General features: G+C 39.8%; 1 protein-coding gene across 3 annotated transcripts in view; it reads left to right on the top strand.

The window, feature by feature from the left end:
• PPP4R3A (protein phosphatase 4 regulatory subunit 3A) overlaps positions 1 to 19483 on the top strand; it is a 73322-nt gene that overhangs the window by 27374 nt on the left and 26465 nt on the right. For 2 of the 3 annotated variants that reach the window (XM_077819272.1, XM_077819273.1), the window contains exons 3-4: positions 921 to 1019; positions 4771 to 5388. The exons of the other annotated variant lie outside the window; for it this stretch is intronic. In XM_077819272.1, coding sequence (XP_077675398.1) covers positions 921 to 1019; positions 4771 to 5388 — 717 coding nt within the window. The remainder of the gene's footprint in view (positions 1 to 920; positions 1020 to 4770; positions 5389 to 19483) is intronic. 3 annotated transcript variants of the gene reach the window in all.

Genomic DNA, 19483 nt, shown 5'->3' with positions numbered 1-19483 from the left:
ATGTAAAGGGAATTAGCAGTCTGTTAATTTTAGCAATATGTTTCCTCATAGGCCTGCTCAGAGAGAGAATTGACACCTTTGTTTGAAAAGGTACACCAGATTATCAGCTTCTATGCCTGTTTAATACCCCTGCATATACTATGCTGATTTACAGAAACGACAGGGCAACACTTGGACATGATCACAGGCTTAGTAAGAGACAAGCACAACTTGGTGCCATTTTAACCAAGTTTTGTGGTCTAGCAAACTGGTAAATGTTATATCCTTTCAGATTTAAAATAAAGGTGGGGAGGGCATACAGTTGAGTATAGTGGTAGAAAAGACATTCATACACCCAGTAAATTAGCTCCATGCTTATCAATAGCTTTGTCATAGTTTCAAATTTATAGGCATTTTTAGAAATACATCTCCGTGGTACTTAGACACTGCATCAGCATAGCGCTTTCTGGGGCATAACAGGTCTGAAAGCTGACTGTGACCCTGATCCTGCACACGACTTACGCATGTGTGTAATTTTATGCACCGTCATTAGTCCCATGGAAGTCTAGTTAGTATAACTGATGTATTGTACTTGTTAGCATGTTTTATTAGGGACGGAAGGAGAATAATTACATCCTGAAGCTAAAGAATGGTATATACATTATTCAAATATAATTTTTAGTTGCGTAAAGTAAGATTAAAACAGTTTTCAGTATTATTCTTTGACTTAGTTTATTTTGGTTTGTATAAAATGTGACTATTTCAGGATCCTAGAAGCTTCAAACATAACTTTAAAATATGATGATTGAATATGTATTGTTATACTGTCCTTCTGGTTTTTGGTTTCACATTTGCCTTGTTAAATTAACTGATAGATCACTCTTTTTTAAAACATTTTTTAAAACCTGTTATAGCTAAAATATAACTCCATCTCTTTCAAGGACACTTTGATTGTGTGGTCTGAAGCTGAAAATTATGACTTGGCACTTAGCTTTCAAGAAAAAGCAGGATGTGATGAAATATGGGAAAAAATATGTCAGGTATGTTTGAAAAATGGAAGATTATCTGGATGTTGCAATGTTATGCCTTTGATTTTTATGGACTGTTTTAACAATGAGATTAAGCATAGTACTTGTAAGTAAAAATACAGAGGGAAAAAAATTACATATTTGGTAATTGAGAAACTGCTGCTTTCCCCATAAAGTCTGGTGCTAAGCTTAGCAGTTACAGTTTTGAGGAGAGCTTTCAAATATATTAAAAGTATCTTTGAGATTCACCCACACTTTCCCTAAGGAAAGTTTGCACAAAGTACAGGTTCATGAAAAGTTTAGACAAACATAGGTCTGTGTCAAGTTTTACTTAGCCCTGCCTTGAGTACAGGGGACTGGACTGGATGGATGACTCTCAAGGTCCCTTCCAATCGTACACTTCTATGAGGTTTCATAACAATGATTTCGTTAGTTACTAATTACTTCATTTTTTTTAAGGTGGGAGATTGTTTCAAACTGCACTTCAACATTAGAAGTGACTGTAGAATAGAGATTGTATTTGATTTAATCTACCTGTTATCTTTTCCATTTTTGTAGGTTTCTTAATGCTAGTCTGTTTTCCCTCCTAGTTCCTGTGCTTCTCCTAATTCCCTGTTCTTCATATAATTTTTTCTTATCTGTGCCTTTCTCTTCCTTCTCTCTCGTACCCTCCTGTTTCAGTTGCCTTTCTGCTGTACCAGAGAGAGGGGAACTTGGTTAATTTACTTGAGTGGATTATTCTTCTGTATGTGTGTGATGGAGTCCCTGTGGTGACTGGCAGGGGTTGAAAGATTTATTTGACATTTTTAGGTTGGGAGTCAGATCTGTACCTCTATATTCTCCCCCAAAAGTTCTGACCTTTTCAATTTAAAGCAGTTAAACTGTTCATCGTACACTGCATTTTAATTGTGACGTCAATCAACTTTCTATTTAATACAATTTTTAATATATTTTACTAGGGCTGGTTGAGTAACAGAAAATATATTGACTGCATGTATCTGCTGTATTCCACAGTGTTAATAGCATTTGGCCAGCTATGTAGATGTTTGAATACCACCCAAAGGATTAATCAAATAAATTCATTGAATATTATTATTACTGTCTCGTTTGCTTGATGTTACTTTCTCTCCTTCCTAGCTTCACTTCGTTCTTTTTCTTTTCTGTAATAAACCATGGGGTGTCTCTTCTTCCATCTCTGCTTCCCTTTTCTTTCTCTCTGCCCCCTTATCTCTCCCACCACCCCTTTATCTTTCTCTTTTCTTTCTCTCCTCCTCTCCTCTCTTTGTTCTACTTCTGTCCTGTATATTTTGTCCTTCCACTTCTCTCCATAGATCAATGTCTTCATACATCTCATTTTTTCTATTTTAGCCCATTGAGCTTTCCCACCCATGAACCCACGATCGGAAATATTGCCAGAGGATTAAAACTGTTAGCTATAGACAGTTTCAAAAGATAGGGTGGCACCCACTGTTCCTAGGGAATACCCAGGTGAAAAGTCAATCATGTCCAGCTTTGGGAAAATTGAATGTGCTAGTGTTCTTGCCAGGTTGTTGTCCTTGGACTGTGTTTTGAGGCCCCACCTTTTATATCCACCTGTGGCTGGAGGGCATCCAAATTTGAAGCCTTTGAGTCTCTCTCTCCTTCCCCCAGCCTTCTTTGCTTGCTATGAGGATGGAGAAGTGTTCTCATTATTCTTCCATAGCCTTCTTTCTGGCTGCTGCAAGAATGAGGTGTTTGTTATATATCTCCACTAGCCTCCTGGCTGTGTCAGTGGGGTGAGAGTGTCAACCTCTTCCATTCCCTCAGGTTTTTTGGCTACTGCAGATATATTGAACAAAGGGCAGAGTATTGGAAACAACCTTCATTTTTGAGTTCTCTTTCTCAGTGAATAGCACCAGTGCCTGTCTCTGCTGATGTTCAGTTTTCCCAAACTGCCGCAGAACAAAACTGACTTGATTCTTGTCGTTTTCACTACTACCCACAGATGTAAGAAATACCAATAAACACTGACAAGACTCTGGTCAGTTCATTCTGGTGTAGCTCGTGGAAAGTTCTGATCAGCAGCAGAGGTAGTTGAACAAGTTGTATATAAACTTAAGAAGATTGCGCTGCATCAGTTTAATATCTATTTGCGTTAGAACCTTATATTCAAAATCATAAGTGTTAGAAAAAATATTTTTGATTGAAAGTTTAGATTCTGCAGATGTGTTGTTCACCTGGGAACACTTCTTATTCACCTTGGGCAAGGGGACCTTTCAAGCTCTCGTGATGGGCACCTGAGAAGTGATGATGATGATGATGATAATAATGTCTTCCTTTTTGCCTGAAGTATTCAGAAAATTCTACTATTTCTCTATTCCCTGTATTTCTAGTTTCCTGACATTTAAGTACTCAGCTTTATACAAACTAATACAATTAAATATCTAGTCCAGAATATTACTCCGTTTCAAAATCGTATATTAATGAAGGTGTTCAGTGTCCCATACTGTGCCTTTTATGCCAGGATTCAAAAGCACATCAGAACCTGAACTGCATTGTATTTAAATGGCAAACTCTTATTCATGCATTTATTTTTGGCTCCAGGAAGTACAGTAACTCCTCGCTTAACGTTGTAGTTATGTTCCTGAGAAATGCTACTTTAAGCGAAACGATGTTAAGCGAATCCAGTTTCCCCATAAGAATTAATGTAAATGGGAGGGTTAGGTTCCAGGGAAATTTTTTTCACCAGACAAAAAACTACACACACACAGAGAGACAGTGTAAGTTTTAAACAAATTAATACTGATGATTGTGAAGCTTAGTTGAGGTAGTGAAGTTAGAGGATGGGATATTTCCCAGGGAATGCTGTAGTGCTAAATGATCTAGCATTCGGCTGAGCCCTCAAGGGTTAATGTAGCCTCACGCTGTACAAGGTAGCAGGAATGGAGGGAGGGGAGACAGCATGGCAGACAGAGAGACACACTCTGTGTGTGGGGGAGAGAGAGATGTGCATTGCCCCTTTAAGTACGCTGACACCACATTCTAAGTACATTGTCTTTAAAAAGATCAGGAAGTTGAGACAGCAGCTGCGGCCAGCTCTCTCAGTCCTGAGTCCTGTTGTGTCTCCCCCCTGCTCTATATGGAGAAGGGGTAAGTGGGGGGCAGGAGTAGGAGGAAGGGGACACCCTGACATTAGTCCACCTCTTTCCCCCATCCCCTGCACAGCAAGCAGGAGGCTCCCAGGAGCAGTTCCAAGGCAGAGAGCAGGAGCAGCACATGGCAGTCGGGGAAGGGATGGCTGAACTACTGGCAATTGGTAGCCTGCTGGGCAGCTGCTGCACAGGGAACTTAGGGGAGCGGGGAGCTGATGGGGGGCTGCCGGTCCATCGTGGTGCCAAGCCCCTACCAGCTAGCTCCAATGGGCTGCTCTTCCTGCAAGCAGTGGACAAATCAGGTGGCTGCCAAGCAACGTTATACGGGATCATTGCACAACTTTAAACGAACATGTTCCCTAATTGATCAGCAACGTAACAATGAAACAACTTTATCCGGGACACTTTAAGTGAGGAGTTACTGTAGAATAATTGACATTCCAGATCATGCTTTTAATAAAAATATGATTAGAAGTCTTTGTACAATCAAGGAGTGTAGTGTGGCTTTTTGCTGTTTTCCTTCACCCTCTGTCCCTTACTGGAAATGCACATCTTTAGAAATTTTTTTTTTTTTTAAATTGCCAGTAGAAATTTTACAAAATTTACTTACAAAAAATGTCTCATTGCAATAGGTTCAAGGAAAAGATCCTTCAGTGGATATTACTCAGGACCTTGTAGATGAATCTGAGGAGGAACGTTTTGATGATATGTCATCACCAGGTCTAGAATTGCCATCTTGTGAATTGAATCGGCTAGAGGAAATTGCGGAACTTGTGGCATCTTCACTGCCTTCCCCACTGCGTCGTGAAAAACTCGCACTAGCATTGGAAAATGAGGGCTATATTAAAAAGCTCTTAGAAATTTTTCATGTGTGTGAGGACTTGGAGAACCTTGAAGGACTACACCACTTGTATGAAATTATCAAGGGAATCTTCCTTTTGAACAGAACTGCACTTTTTGAAGTAATGTTTTCTGAGGAATGTATAATGGACGTAATTGGATGCCTAGAATATGATCCTTCTTTATCGCCGTCACGGAAACACAGGGAATTTCTGACAAAAACAGCAAAATTTAAAGAGGTGATTCCTATATCTGATCCAGAGCTGAAGCAAAAAATTCATCAAACATACAGAGTACAGTATATCCAAGATATGGTTCTACCCACTCCCTCAGTGTTTGAAGAAAATATGCTGTCAACACTTCACTCCTTCATTTTTTTTAATAAAGTGGAAATAGTTGGTATGTTACAGGTAAGTCTGAAGCTCTTACTTTTTAACGTGGAAAGTTGACTTGAAACTGGCTTTCAGCATCTTTTTTTTATATATATATATTTTATTATGTGCAAAAGATTAACAAAGTTTGGAAGGCTGAGCTATAAAGTTGATATTCTGCAATTAAAATGTGAACTTTAGACTTATTACTGTAGAACTTATATTGTAAATGTAACAAACTACCTTAGTACTTAATTGAGCAAAGTTGAATTGAAGTTAGCAAGGTGTACTGAGTATTCTTACCCAGTTGTTACGCTTTTACTTGTTAAGACTGCAGCCTCTGTAACTAAGAATGAATGTGCCCTAAATCTTTTCACCTAAAATTTCACATGTATGATTTTATGCCAGAGTAGAATTTTTCTGAAGGTTGAGGCTGCGCAGACAAGTTGTTTGGAAGATACAAATTTGAAAAAATAGTGGTGACTTAGTTTCTTAAACATGTTACTAATTATTTTGTCTCATAATTGCAAAATGGTTTTGCCAAGAAACGCCCAATCTGTTCTAATCTGTCTTGTTTTGAATTTGTGCATTTGTTGAAAAGTTTTCATGGAGAAATTTAGATATTAAAAACAATTTATGCATGGTGTTCTTACCCACACACATTGCTTAGGTATTCATACCCAACCCTGTGAACTGGGCAAAAGTAAGTATCAACTCTGTGTAGCACAGTGAGCGCTATAAGGCTTTCATCAGAGCCAGGCAGAGTTGGTAAGGCACACAGATGTGTATTTTATTAATCTGCAGTCAATGGATCCCAGCTTCTTAAACCAAACAAAAGCAAGAATGATGGAGATAATGGTCATGTTTTCTTGGTAACTGTGTAGTCTGTAGAAGTGACCACAGTGCTAAATGTTTCTGCAGACTTGCTGTGACTGTGGTCCTAGTGGGGCACGGCTATGGTAACTCAATTAGGGTGCACTGCAAAAAATGGGGCAGCCAAACCTTAAAAAGCTGGTGGATATTCCAATACTTAGATTTACCAAGCTAGCATAAAATAGCTTCTTTATTACCTTACTGCTTACTCAGAAGTCGAGACACAGTTCCCTTAAAGTAATCCAGCCTCAGGCCTCCATCCAGGAACCCACATCAAATATGATGAAAGTTTCTGTAAATCTTATTTCATCACGTAAAAGAAAAGGTTTTACCAATCCCAAAGGATTGGACACATTACCTCTCAGGTTAATGAATGTTTCAGATCTTACCCAAATACACGCTACAGCCAATTCTTATTAACTAAATTAAAATTATTAAAAAACGAGGTTAAAAGATGGTTAAAAGATCAATGTACATACAGACATGAGTTCAATTCATTTAGGTGCAGATTCATAGCTGAGATGGTAAGCTTTGTAGTTGCAAAGAGTTCTTTCAGAAATAGTTCGTAGTTTATAGTCCAATGTCCAAATATCATATTCAGGGCATACCAACATAACTGGGACCTCAGTCTTGTGACTCAGACTTCCCCTGATGTAGCCTAAGCAGATCTGAGATGACAGAATCAGGATCCAAGGATCTTTTATACAATTTCATGTCTTTTGACAAGTTGGAGTTCCTCAGGGAACAAAAGGTAATTAGGATGACTTTGAAGGAGGTCCATAGCCAGTACTTAACTATAAGAATTAGCATAAGGCCATTTGCTTGTTCCTCCACCATTCACAGTACATTTTCAAAGAGAGATGAATACCAAGATATCCCATGTTTACAATTCATTTAAATGTTAGGATCTTCTTTTGACCTCTGAATTATCAGAATGCAGCGTAGACAGGGACTGTTGATTGCATTGTTGACCCTACTCCTATATTTGTAATTACAGAAAAACAAACATCTCCCCACATGTCTTTTGAGGGTTATTTATTTTGCAGTATATTTAACCCTTTTTAGCCATGTGTCACACTTGCCATAACATTTTAAGCTTAGTTTATTTAGATGAGCCTCAAAACACCCTGTTGAATATCGTTACCCCATAACAGATGGGGAAACTGTGGCTGAAAGATTAAAATTACTTGCCCATAGTTACATGGGCAAGTCAAACCCAGGTCTCCTGATTTCTAGTCTAACTTACAAGACTACGATGCTCCTCAGCTGAATCACTTGATCTCTGAATGTGTTTTCCTGTGTGTAGAACGGGGAGAATGCACATATTGCCTAAATTTTCAAAAATTGACTAATAATCTTGGGGTGGCCAGCTTGAAACACTTTAAAGGCCTGATCTTCAGAAAGTGCTCAGCGCCCACCCTCTGAAAACTGCCCATTTAGGTGCCTTATGTTAAGCATCCAAGCTCATTAGTCACTTTTGAAAATCTTGACCTCTTTGTCCACCTCAAAGGTGCTTACCCTCCCCCACCCATTGCCATCTTACTTATTACAAAATTGGAATGCTGTTTGCTGATGGCAATTCTTCAACAAAAAAAACTTCTTCAAAAACAGACTCCAACAAGAGACTGCTGAATTGGAATTAATTTGCAAAGTGGATACCATTAACTTAGGCTTGAATAAAGACTGGGAGTGGATGTGTCATTACACAAAGTAAAACTATTTCCCCATGTTTATTCCCTCCCTCCCCCCCCACACTTTTCCTCACACGTTCTTGTCAACTGCTGGAAATGGCCCACCTTGATTATCACTAAAAAAGTTTTTTTTCCCTCTTCTACTGGTAATAGCACCCTACCTGATCACTCTCATTACAGTGTGTATGGTAATACCCATTGTTTCATGTTCTCTGCGTATATAAAATCTCCCCACTGTATTTTCCACTGCAAGCATCCGATGAAGTGAGCTGTAGCTCACGAAAGCTTATGCTCAAATAAATTTGTAGTCTCTAAGGTGCCACAAGTACTCCTTTTCTTTTTGCGAATACAGACTAACACGGCTGCTACTCTGAAACCTGTTTGCTGATGGTGTCATTTGCTGACCCAACAAACATCAACCACTGACTCCAAGTTACATGAATTGGATAAGCTTTGGGGAGGAAATTTGGGCAAGAGGAGTTAGTACTGCAACAGCCTCAAGCAGCAAGACATGCATCACATGTGCAGCTGTCAGAAATAGGAGTATCTGTTATACAGGATGAAGGAGTTGATAGAATAATAGCAGACCAGTTTCTTCTCTACTGTTGGTTTTTGTGCCTTAGCCAGTGGTGATAGTGTATTGCATGTGGAGTATGGTTGAAGAACTTGTATGCAGGGGGTACTTTGAGGCTGGAGTCTTGGTTCTCACGTTGACTTGCTATATGACCTTGGATAAGTCACTTAAACCCCTCCCTACTTCTGTTTCTACTGTCTATAAATGAGAATAATGCTTATCAACCTCACAGTGGGGCTGTGAGGATTAATGATTTACTTTAAACATAAAAATGTGAGTCCTATTAATTGCCCTCTGCAGCTTTGAAAAGCAGAGAGCAGCATTACACAGGGCAGACTAAACATCCTTCACTGTATCCTAGCTCTTCTGACTTCCACAAAGTATCAAGAAGGAGGGAAAATTCTCAGGTATATCAATTGGGAAGGATTTGAAAATGGAAGATGTTTGGCAGAAACATCTAATTCTGCTTGTTTCTGGAGAAAATGAAAGAAGGTACACAGAATAGTAACGGATGCTTTACACTGTGCTAGAGGGAATGGCTTATTGGTACATTTGAAAGCTTGAAAAATTTACCAAACATTACTGGCCCAAAGTTTAAACCTACTAATCTGGCTGAAATACAGCTGTGCTTCAAGCCATACACCTCCCAAACTGTGTTATCTGAGATTTTAAAGCAACAAAAGGCTTTTGAACAGTCAAACTTATCAGGGTGGCAGCTCGCCCCCAGTACATTAATTTATGCTGCCCTCTCCTCTTCTTCCCACATACAGTAAATATTAAGGTTTGACACAGTATTCATTTTTAATTTCTTTTCTCTTTATGTGAGACCAAAGACTCCCTGAGATCAAATTTTAAAACCAACAAGCTGTCTTTTCACTGTCATCTTGTATCTCCTCCCTAGTTCGGTTTACATCTTTATTGATTGACTCTCATTCATTTCACTGCTCCACATTCTTTCTTGCTCCCTTCCCTACTCTGGGAGAGGAGAAAATGCAGTGGTGGAGCTAAATATGGGGTCTGGCTTGAATGAAGGAAAGAGAACAAGTCAGGTACATTAGTGGAAGAGGAATGAAAGTAGGAAAGACCACACTCATGTGTGTGTTTTTTTTATAAACTTGAGCTAGGGTAGTCATTCATTTTACAGAGAGAGAATGAAAGAGAAAGGGAGAAGAAGAAAGGATAGCCCCAGAAACCCTTCAGACCATTAGCCACAGCAGCTGGGAAGGAGGGCTTCAAATATTCCTATTCACTGGCCATTTGGAGCAGCTGTAAGATAGATGGGAGAGCAGCCCTCTGAGCATCCTCCCTTTGAAAATTCCATTAGCTTGTGTGGCCCTGCAGGTGACCTGTGTCAGTATTATGCCACCTGATAGAATTTTGTTTTTTTCCGTTTTTCTTTTTTAAAAACCTAAGACATTGCACACAAAAATATTTAGGGCTTTCAGACCATTTTAAAAAAATAATAGCGAGATTTAAAAAATTGCAATTAATCGCAGTTTTAATCGGACTGTTAAATAATAATAGAATACCAATTGAAATGTATTATAAATATTTTTGCATGTAGTTCTACTTTTTCAAATATATTGATTTCAATTACAACACAGAATACAAAGTGTAGAGTGCTCACTTTATTTTTATTACAAATATTTGCACTATAAAAAAGATAAAGAAATAGGTTTTTTTAATTCACCTTATGCAAGTACCGTAGTGCAGTCTCTTTATCATGAAAGTGCTACTTACAAATGTAGGGTTATTATTTTTACATAACTGCACTCAAAAACAAAACAATGTAAAACTTTAGAGCGTACAAGTCCACTCAGTCATACTGCTTGGTCAGCCAGTTGCTAAGACAAACAAGTTTGTTTACATTTACAAGTGATAATGCTGCCCACTTCTTATTTACAATGTCACCTGAAAGTGAGAACATGCATTTGCATGGCACTGTTGTAATATAAAGTGAGCACTGTACACTTTGTATTCTGTGTTGTAATTGAAATTAATATATTTTGAAAATATAGAAAAACATCCAAAATATTAATTAAAAATGGCAATTGGTATTCTATTATTGTTTAACAGTGCGATTAAAACTGATTAATAGCAACTTTTTAAAAATCTAGTTAATTTGTTTTGTGTTAATTGGTTGAATTAACTGCGATTGACAGCCCTAGTTGCAAAGTCAAGCACTTAAAAGTGAAAAAATGCCAGAATTAAGATTGCCCCCTTGTGCATATACGTTACAATACAGTATTTATTTCCATGATGAGGCCTCAGCTATGCCCAGTTCTGGGTGCCACAGTTTATGAAATATATGGACAATTTGGAGAGAGTCCAGAGGAGAGCAACAAAAATGAAAGAAGGTTTAGAAATCTTTACCTATGATGAAAGATTAAAAAAACTGGTCACATTTAGTCTTCAGAAAAGAAGACTGAGGGGGACTTGATAACACACTTCAAATATGTTAAAGACTGTTACAAAGAGGACTGTTATCAATTGTTCTCTATGTCCACTGAAGAGGTAATGGGTTTAATCTAAAGCAAAGGAGATTTAGGTTAGATAATAGGAAAAACTTGCGAACTATAAGGGTAGTTAAGCTATGGAATAGTCTTCCAAGGAAGGCTGTAGAATCTCCATCACTGGTGATTTTTTAAGAATAGGTTAAACACCCATGAAGGATGGTCTAGGGTTTACTTGGTCATCCATCAGCGCAGGGGGCTGGACTTGATGACTTCTTGAGGTCCATTCAAGCCCTGTGTTTCTATGATTCTATAGTGTTTTTTTTCCACAGGATCCCTGCTTCATTCAATGAATTGGCTAGATCTGTGTGTAGTGAAGGAGGCTGTAATCTGTAGGACTGCTCCCTCATTTGTTGCAGAAATTGGAAGGTGTGTAGTGAATAAAGTAGGGTGTCTGCAACTGTGTTGCAGAAAGAGATGTGATTTTGGGCAAGTCATTCAAACCAAACTTTTTTTCACAGGTGAACATTAATTGTGTTCTTTGTTTTCTGGGTGCTTTACCTGGTGTCTGATGTGCAAAAGAGCTTAGCACTCACAACTGAATCTGAAGTCAATGTGCTTTGAACATAAGTCGTATATAAAGCTAAGTACCCTCAAAAATAGATTGTTGGGGTGTCAAACTGAACTCTCAGAATTATTGGACACTTTTGACTTTTATCTCTCTGTTCTTCAGTTTCCCCATCTGTAAAACTCAGATGATAATGTCACCTCATCTCACTAGTGTGAGAATAAATTCATTCATGTTTGTGAAGCAGTCTGCTACTATTGTGATGAATGCCATTGTAAATGGATGCATCTATATTATATTGCCCCTTCTGGCCAACTGTGACTCTGCTGAGGCATGACTCAGTTTCTCTTTAAATCAGGCTCCCTTTTAATAAAAAGTCCACATAAGCCACATGTTGCAAACATTTTGGGGTCCAATTTGGTACATCCAGCTCAAAGTCTTTCAAAAGAAAATTCAGACCTTCAAAGACTTCATCCCAATTCCAGTTTCAGTTGAGCCCACCTCTCCTCTCTGTAACAATTCAGTTCTTCCACCCCAATCCCAAATTGGGTGCAGCTCCTCCTCCCTGAGGGTCTATCTTCCAGTTCTCCAAGCACTTCTTGCTTGAAGTTTGGCCTTCTCCACAGACCTTTCTGGTTGCTGCATTTCCCCTGTTGTCTCAGGGCCATGCAGAAACATCCTTACTCCCTGCATTGTCTGCAAGCATCCCTCAGCACCTGTGGCTGACTCCCCTTCTATAAGGCCCAGGTGCCTTCCTTTATACCCAATTGGGCATCAGCTAATCTAGCCAGGTGCACTGGACCCTGCTCCCTTTCTTGCTGGGGGCAGTTATCCTGTCACAGCCATAAAAAAGCCACTGGGGAAATTAATAATACTGTCTTCCAAGTAGGGTTTGAATGGTGTGCCTGGGACCACACACTGAACAATGGGAATAAACCAAAATATTAAAACAGCAGCTCAATCACTGAGTATGGTGAGTCCTGGGTACTGAATGAGCCAGGTATTCTGTGGAAAATAGGGTATGTGTTCATGTAATTAATGACCATGTCATATGCACAAGGGAGCTGGATTAAGGTTGCATGGGCAACTTTAATTATGGTATTTCCTTCCTCACGTTTGAGTACTTGACTTAGCAACCTTAACAATCTTTTAACATAGTTTTGTGCATGTGTTTATATGTATAAATTTATGCAGTTCTAATTTTTTAGTGTTACGAGGGTGCCAACAGAATAGTATGGGTGCTTGTTGAATTGTGTACATATTTTATAAACATAATTATTTTTTAAAAAAACCGTGTGTGTGTAAAATAGATTTGATGCTCTTTATTGAGAGGGAAAAAATTGATGTAATATTTATTTACATTTATGTAATCATGAGTCTCAAACTGGTCATGAGCAACCAAGCACCCCCATTATATAAGTAAAGTGACAAAAGAGGCTGTGTTTTGTCTCCTTCATGTTTCCATCTGCAATCTTATGTTTCTTTGCAAATCAATTTTGACAGCTATTCAAAAATTGTCCTGTTACACCAGCCCAGAGAGTGGGTAGTTGGACTTTACCATTTTAGAAAGTAGTTCTAAGAGTACCTTTCTTCATTCTGGGCCTGCATAGAGGAATATTGGTAGAAACAAGATGAACAGGTAAGGTGTTACCATTTGAATGACTGCAGAATTTGCCAGGGTAGTAATATGGGACTGCTGGCACGGTGGGACCTTGGCTGCATTATTTGTGCGTTGATACAACAATAATATTTGACAGTTATGTAGTGTTATGGGGCAGTGTCGGCTCCAGCAGGGGCTCGGAGGAAGGGCAGGGTTCCAGTGTGCAGGGAGCAGTCAGGGCTCAATAGAGCAGGGATGCCAGTCTCATGGTGGGGACTAGGGGTTGTGGGCAGGACTGTATCTAGGGTTGGAAGGATTACATTTTTATCAGTGTCAGTTTCACCACTCAAACTGATGAAAAAATATTTCCGTAGATGATGATCCAAAAACGTACAGATACACAAAGTAAGAATGCTGCTTGGATTTAAGGCTATTTACTTTGTATATTTTGACACGTGATGTTAAAACACAATTTGTCAATGGTTATAAAACTTGAACTTCTTGAATCTCAGTATCTACTGTCATTATATAATTACCTGACTCCTCCTGTAACTTCCCACAATCGAGAAAATTAAAATCAATAAAAATAAATCTTAAAACCCATAATTTTGCACAACTGTGAACACTTTAAGCTTTTTTTATTTTTGTCAATTTAAAATAAACATAAATATTATCTATCAAAATTATAAAAAAAAAAATTGCCACGCCTATCGTTGGCCTGTGTAGGTGGTATAAGAAAGGCATTCAGCACATAATTCAATTTAAATTCGTTCTGGGTTTTCTCCCCCCCATTTTCTTTTTCATCCCCTCCTAACTGCCAACACAGCTTGGTGTTCCAGCATGCCCTATTCTAGTGATATCGCAAAGATCAAAAAACCACTCACTGGAACCTGGAGCTGACCAATTTCAGGAATGGGGGGAAGACAGTAAGTGGTGTTGCTTACTTTGTGACGCTCTTTTGCAACTTAAAAATATTATTTTATACATTTCTTCTCTCATTGGAAGCTATCAATCCTATCCCTTTGTATTATTAAAGTTTAAAAAATAAAAACTTGCAAAAGTGTGCCACAGAGTGAGTAAACACCATTTACTTGACCCCCTTTATTGACCGGTTCTGTGTGCCAGCAAGCTCCTGTGATGTTTGTAATGTTGCCAAAATGTTGTTGAGCTCACTTTGAGTCTATGATTTGTGTTTTCTAGGGATCTGAAGAATAGAATAGGAGGGGAGGAGCAGATAGGTTATGTAATAATTTATGTACTTAGTGTTGTCTTATCCCTTGCTATTTGGAATTTGAGTGCATGGCCTTTCTATATTATAATTTTCCTTTATTATACTCATAGATCAGTTTTCAGACAAAGCAATTATTTTTGTTTAAGCCAGTCTTTTTAAAAGGATGGAATTAATATAAGACTCTATACATGTATGTTTGTTCTCAAATTGCATCATCCTACTAGCCGATCCACATGTAATAGTAATATTCTGCTCTTTATTTTGAAAGTGCTTTACAGATATTAATTTGTTTTGCAGCACCCCTGTGATGTAAGTATATATTATCTGTAGGTGATTTGGGGGGAACTGAGTTAGAGAAGTTTAGCGATTTTGCCCAAATATCAAAGGGAGTGCATCAAGCTGAAATTTGACTGTCTCAGAAGGATGCATGCTGTCAGCAGTAGGCTCAGAAATGCCAGCTTTAATTTATTTGCATTTTGAAATGCATTTTACAGAGCAGTTTACCATGAAAATTATCTGGTGCACTAAAGTAAATAGGGGCAGTTTTCCAATGGGAAATGACTCAGTGGGAAATTATGTATGCAAGTGTTGCATATTGGTGGTATCAGAGCTTAGTTTCTTCTTTCTTCCATGCTGATGAAATAGTTTGGATGTGTATGCCATCTACAAAATATGATGGGTTCCTGTTACTACCAAAGCTGTGCCTAAATAATAATGGAGAAGTGTCTCAAGGGGGAAATTACTTATCAATAGTGTATGAAAGGACCTCTGTGTAGCAGGATAGCTCAAGATCAAGGAGATGAGGGCACTTTAATCAACATTACAAACTAATCACTTGTGTCTGATGTGGGAGGGAAGGGTTATGTAAAGTAGGTGCAATATTACAACAGGAGCAGCAACAATAGCACTATACCTAAGGCTGACACACTGTTTCTGTTCTAGGAACTTACTTGCTTGTAATGTTGTTAAACTTTCACCTTTTGGGCTGACATCTTCCAGAAATTATCTCAGACCAAAAGGGAATATGAAGAAAGCAGGAAGAATAGGGTTTTGTGGGGTTTTTTTTGTTTTTGCGGGGGGGGGGGGGGATTCTTGTCTGATCTTCCACAGCTGTGAAGTGGATAAAAGTTGAAAATTAATTTTATTTCACAGAAATAGCCCTAGCTGGGAAGTGTGTTAAAATGTTCCAGCAGGGAAAATTGCATTTAATTTGACAAGTGTTCATGCCTTTGAAAACTGCATATGGAGCATATGCAGTGTATTTTGTATGAGTGTTTGGGGGGAGGGGTTGGTTTGGTTTGTTTTTTTGCTAAAGTTCTTGAAATATATAGCTAAGGAAGTCTGAGCTGCACTTAAGTACATTTCTAATGTTAACTGTGTAGTGAAAAGTACAGTGGGCTACAGTGAGGACTTTGCAGGAGACCTTAGCTCAGTCTCTGCACAGACTTTGTAAGATGCCGAAAGGCTAAGAGAAGCTGCTGCAATCTTCTAGAAGCTTAATGTACATGCTTAATTTTCAGCATAGTCCCACTGAGTGCTATAATTGTACAATCTTGATGTTTCTCAGTGTAGTTTATGATGTGGAATTTCTTAGGCTTTTTGAAGATGGGAGTTAGAATTTCTGTTTGGTTTGCATAAATGGGCAACAGAACATGGATATTTCATAATCTGAAACTATTTATCTTATAACACTTGAACCAGCCAGAGGAGGTCTTCAGGAGAGAACCTTTTCTCTGAAAACTCTATGACCTATATAGCTTGTAAGGTATATCGGCCTGGGTCTTCCCATTGCACACCTTACTAAGGAACTGACTTCACAAAGAATTATGCATATGCTTAACTTATTTTCTGTCTTGGAAAAGCTGAAGAAATTCTGTATGATAATCTACATCAGGAATATATTGTAAGATTGTAGAATTGTAAGATTGTACAATTCTAGCATTCAGCTTTGACGTTTTCTGACTTTTAACCTGCAGCATTAGCTATGTTCCTTTGTACTGTGTATTTTTATAATTTGGATCACGAAGTCCATGATTCTTTCAAGTACAGTATTGCGCAATTTATTCTACAGCTTTTGATGCATATGTAGACTCTTCTAATATTTATTATTAGAATATTTTCACTGTCATTCATTTAATTGTCTTCATGGTTCAGTATATTCTTCTTCATGTGATTGCTCATGTCAGGTCCAAGTAGGTGTATGCGTACCACGTGCATGATCGTCGGAAAGTACCCTGGCGGTAGCCGTCAGGTCGGCTGTGGAGCCCACTGGAGTGGCACCTACATGGCCGTGTATATAGGTCCCTGCCGACTCTCCGCCTCTTCAGTTCCTTCTTACTGTCAGTAACGGTCATTGGAGCAGCTCCTCTCTTGTGTTAGCAAGCAATTCCCTGGTGATTTCTTTCTTCTCTCTCTGTAAGTAGTTTAAAGTATAGGTAGTGATAAAATTATAGTTAGGGTTCAGTGTAGTTGTTGTTAAGTTTTAATTGGGGGTTACCTCCTACCCACCACTTTGTTCCCATCCCAGGGACCAGGGTGTTAGAGAGCTTATTCCTTCACTCTCCCACTTCCCTGGTCCCTCTCGCATGAACAGAGAGCAACAATACCCCGAAGTCTGAAGGTGCAAACAATTCAATGTTTATTGGGGTGAACTTCCAGCAAGTTTAAATCCAAGTTTCTTTTTCCTTATTTTCGAATCCCAACTTACTTCCTGTTTGCCCCTAATTTATATAGTAATATTCTTAGCTATACCTTAACCAATCCTTCTACAAAAATTTACCTAACCAATCCTAACATATTGTAACATGATTAGCTAGCCAATTATATCCCACCACCTTAATTAGTTTACACCCAGCAAAATGAATTATCAGAAACAATCACAGAACCAGACAGAGACCATGCAAATAAACAATAGCAAAGTGGGAACAAAAATGACAAAATAATACAGAAGTGAGGATTTCACAACTACATCTATAAAGACTTAAGGGTTTTCCAGCTGTGTCTATTGATAAGTGAGTTCTTACCAGCCAGAAAACTATCAAACTAAATTTCCTTTTACATCTTCTAGGCTCTTCCTTTTCTCTGGAGGTGATAGATCGGATCACCTTGCTAACAGCCCCATATTAACTAGTTTGGAATGTGAGGATGTGACCATACGCTTCCCAGCTTATGGCTGCCTCTGCTGCTTAGCGAAAGGCATTGGCCTAAGAACAGGGCCTCAGACTGTCACAGTGAGAGAAGGCCCTTAAACAGATTCTTTCTTGTATATCTCTATTACTAGCTAAATGATAAACATATACCTAAATTCTTAAAGTATAGGCCTTTAGAGGCAGGCCTGAATATCTATATCCTAATACAGGGCATTCCTCTGTCTCAAGGTTTTAAGCCGTGCAGGTCCAGCCTGAAGCCTATGCCAAAGGGGGAGACTCACAACTCCTGTCTGAAGTGTCTTGGAGAGTCCAACAGGTATAAAACCTGTAAGGGTTTAAGCCCAGAACTAAGATGGAGCGGGACTTCTGCTTAAAGCTCCTTCTGATGGAGTCAGCTCTTCAACCCCAACCACCTTGGGCAGCGTCTGACCTGGTGCCAGGTGCTTCAGTGCGCTGGTCTCGGTTTGGAAAGCCTCAGCACCAAGAAAGGACCCTGCCAAGGTGTCCCGGCACCAACATTCACCGACGCCAAGGACTCGCTGTAATGCAAGGCACCAGTCGCAGTCGCCACACAAGAAGAAGATAGCTGACAGGGCGCTTCCCTGCTAGGGTAGTGGAGCAGGCGAGCACGAGTGGGGTGTGTCCCGCATCGGGACACCCAGTCTTGGGCTCGCCTAGACTGGCACCGTCAACTCCGGCCTCTCGGGGAGGTCCGTTGAGTCCAGCCATGGTGGACTCCCCAGTGCAGGAAGATTTGGAGGATGACTTGGATGCTCCCTCCAATCTGGACACATTTCAGGATGGCCTGATTACCATGACGGCACAGTTACCCCACTCCACCAGCAAGTGCACCAGCTCAGAATCCGGGTGCGGCACTGGCAACATCGTCAGCACCAACGCTGATTCAACATGGGGTGAGTCCACTATGATGTAGCGCCGATTGCCTTTGTCGTGGCACCGATCCCCAGCACCATCTCAATTTCCATTGCCCTGGTCAGATTCGGACTTCTCCTCAGAATCTGAGGCAGACTCCTAAGCTTCCAGGTGGAGCCAGCACTGCTCCCAGCACCGTTCTGGACAAGACAAGGGGCAGCCGGTGCCTGTAGCATCCTGGCCTCCACAGTGGCAAAGACCGATGCAGTGGCACTTTTGGACACCATGGACCTACCACCAAGTTCAGGGTCTGAGTTCCAGATCCTTGTTGGAGGTGTGAATCCCTCCATTGGCCACATAGAATCATAGAATATCAGGGTTGGAAGGGACCTCAGGAGGTCATCTAGTCCAACCCCCTGCTCAAAGCAGGACCAATCCCCAACTAAATCATCCCACTTTGTCAAGCCTGACCTTAAAAACCTCAAAGGAAGGCGATTCCGCTACCTCCCTAGATAACCCATTCCAGAGCTTCACCACCCTCCTAGTGAAAAAGTATTTCCTAATATCCAACCTTAAACCTCCCCCACTGCAACTTGAGGCCATTACTCCTTGTTCTGTCATCTGCCACCACTGAGAACAGTCTATATCCATCCTCTTTGGAACCCCCTTTCAGGTAGTTGAAAGCAGCTATCAAATCTCCCCTCATCCTTCTCTTCCGCAGACTAAACAATCCCAGTTCCCTCAGCCTCTCCTCATAAATCATATGTTCCAGTCCCCTAATCATTTTTGTTGCCCTCTGCTTTACGCTTTCCAATTTTTCCACATCCTTCTTGTAGTGTGGGGCCCAAAACTGGACACACAACTCCAGATGAGGCCTGACCAATGTCGAATAGAGGGGAATGATCACGTCCCTCAGTCTGCTGGCAATGCCCCTACTTATACAGCCCAAAATGCTGTTAGCCTTCTTGGCAACAAGGGCACACTGTTGACTCATATCCAGCTTCTTGTCCACTGTAATCCCTAAGTCCTTTTCTACAGAACTGCTGCCTAGCCATTTAGTCCCTAGTCTGTAGTGGTGCATGGGATTCTTCCATCCTAAGTGCAGGACTCTGCACTTGTCCT

The sequence above is a fragment of the Eretmochelys imbricata genome, chromosome 6 (assembly GCF_965152235.1).
Source record: "Eretmochelys imbricata isolate rEreImb1 chromosome 6, rEreImb1.hap1, whole genome shotgun sequence".
In the NCBI taxonomy this organism is placed as follows: domain Eukaryota; kingdom Metazoa; phylum Chordata; order Testudines; family Cheloniidae; genus Eretmochelys; species Eretmochelys imbricata.
Note: the sequence above shows the minus strand (reverse complement) of the source record. Positions and strands in the feature narration are given on the sequence as shown.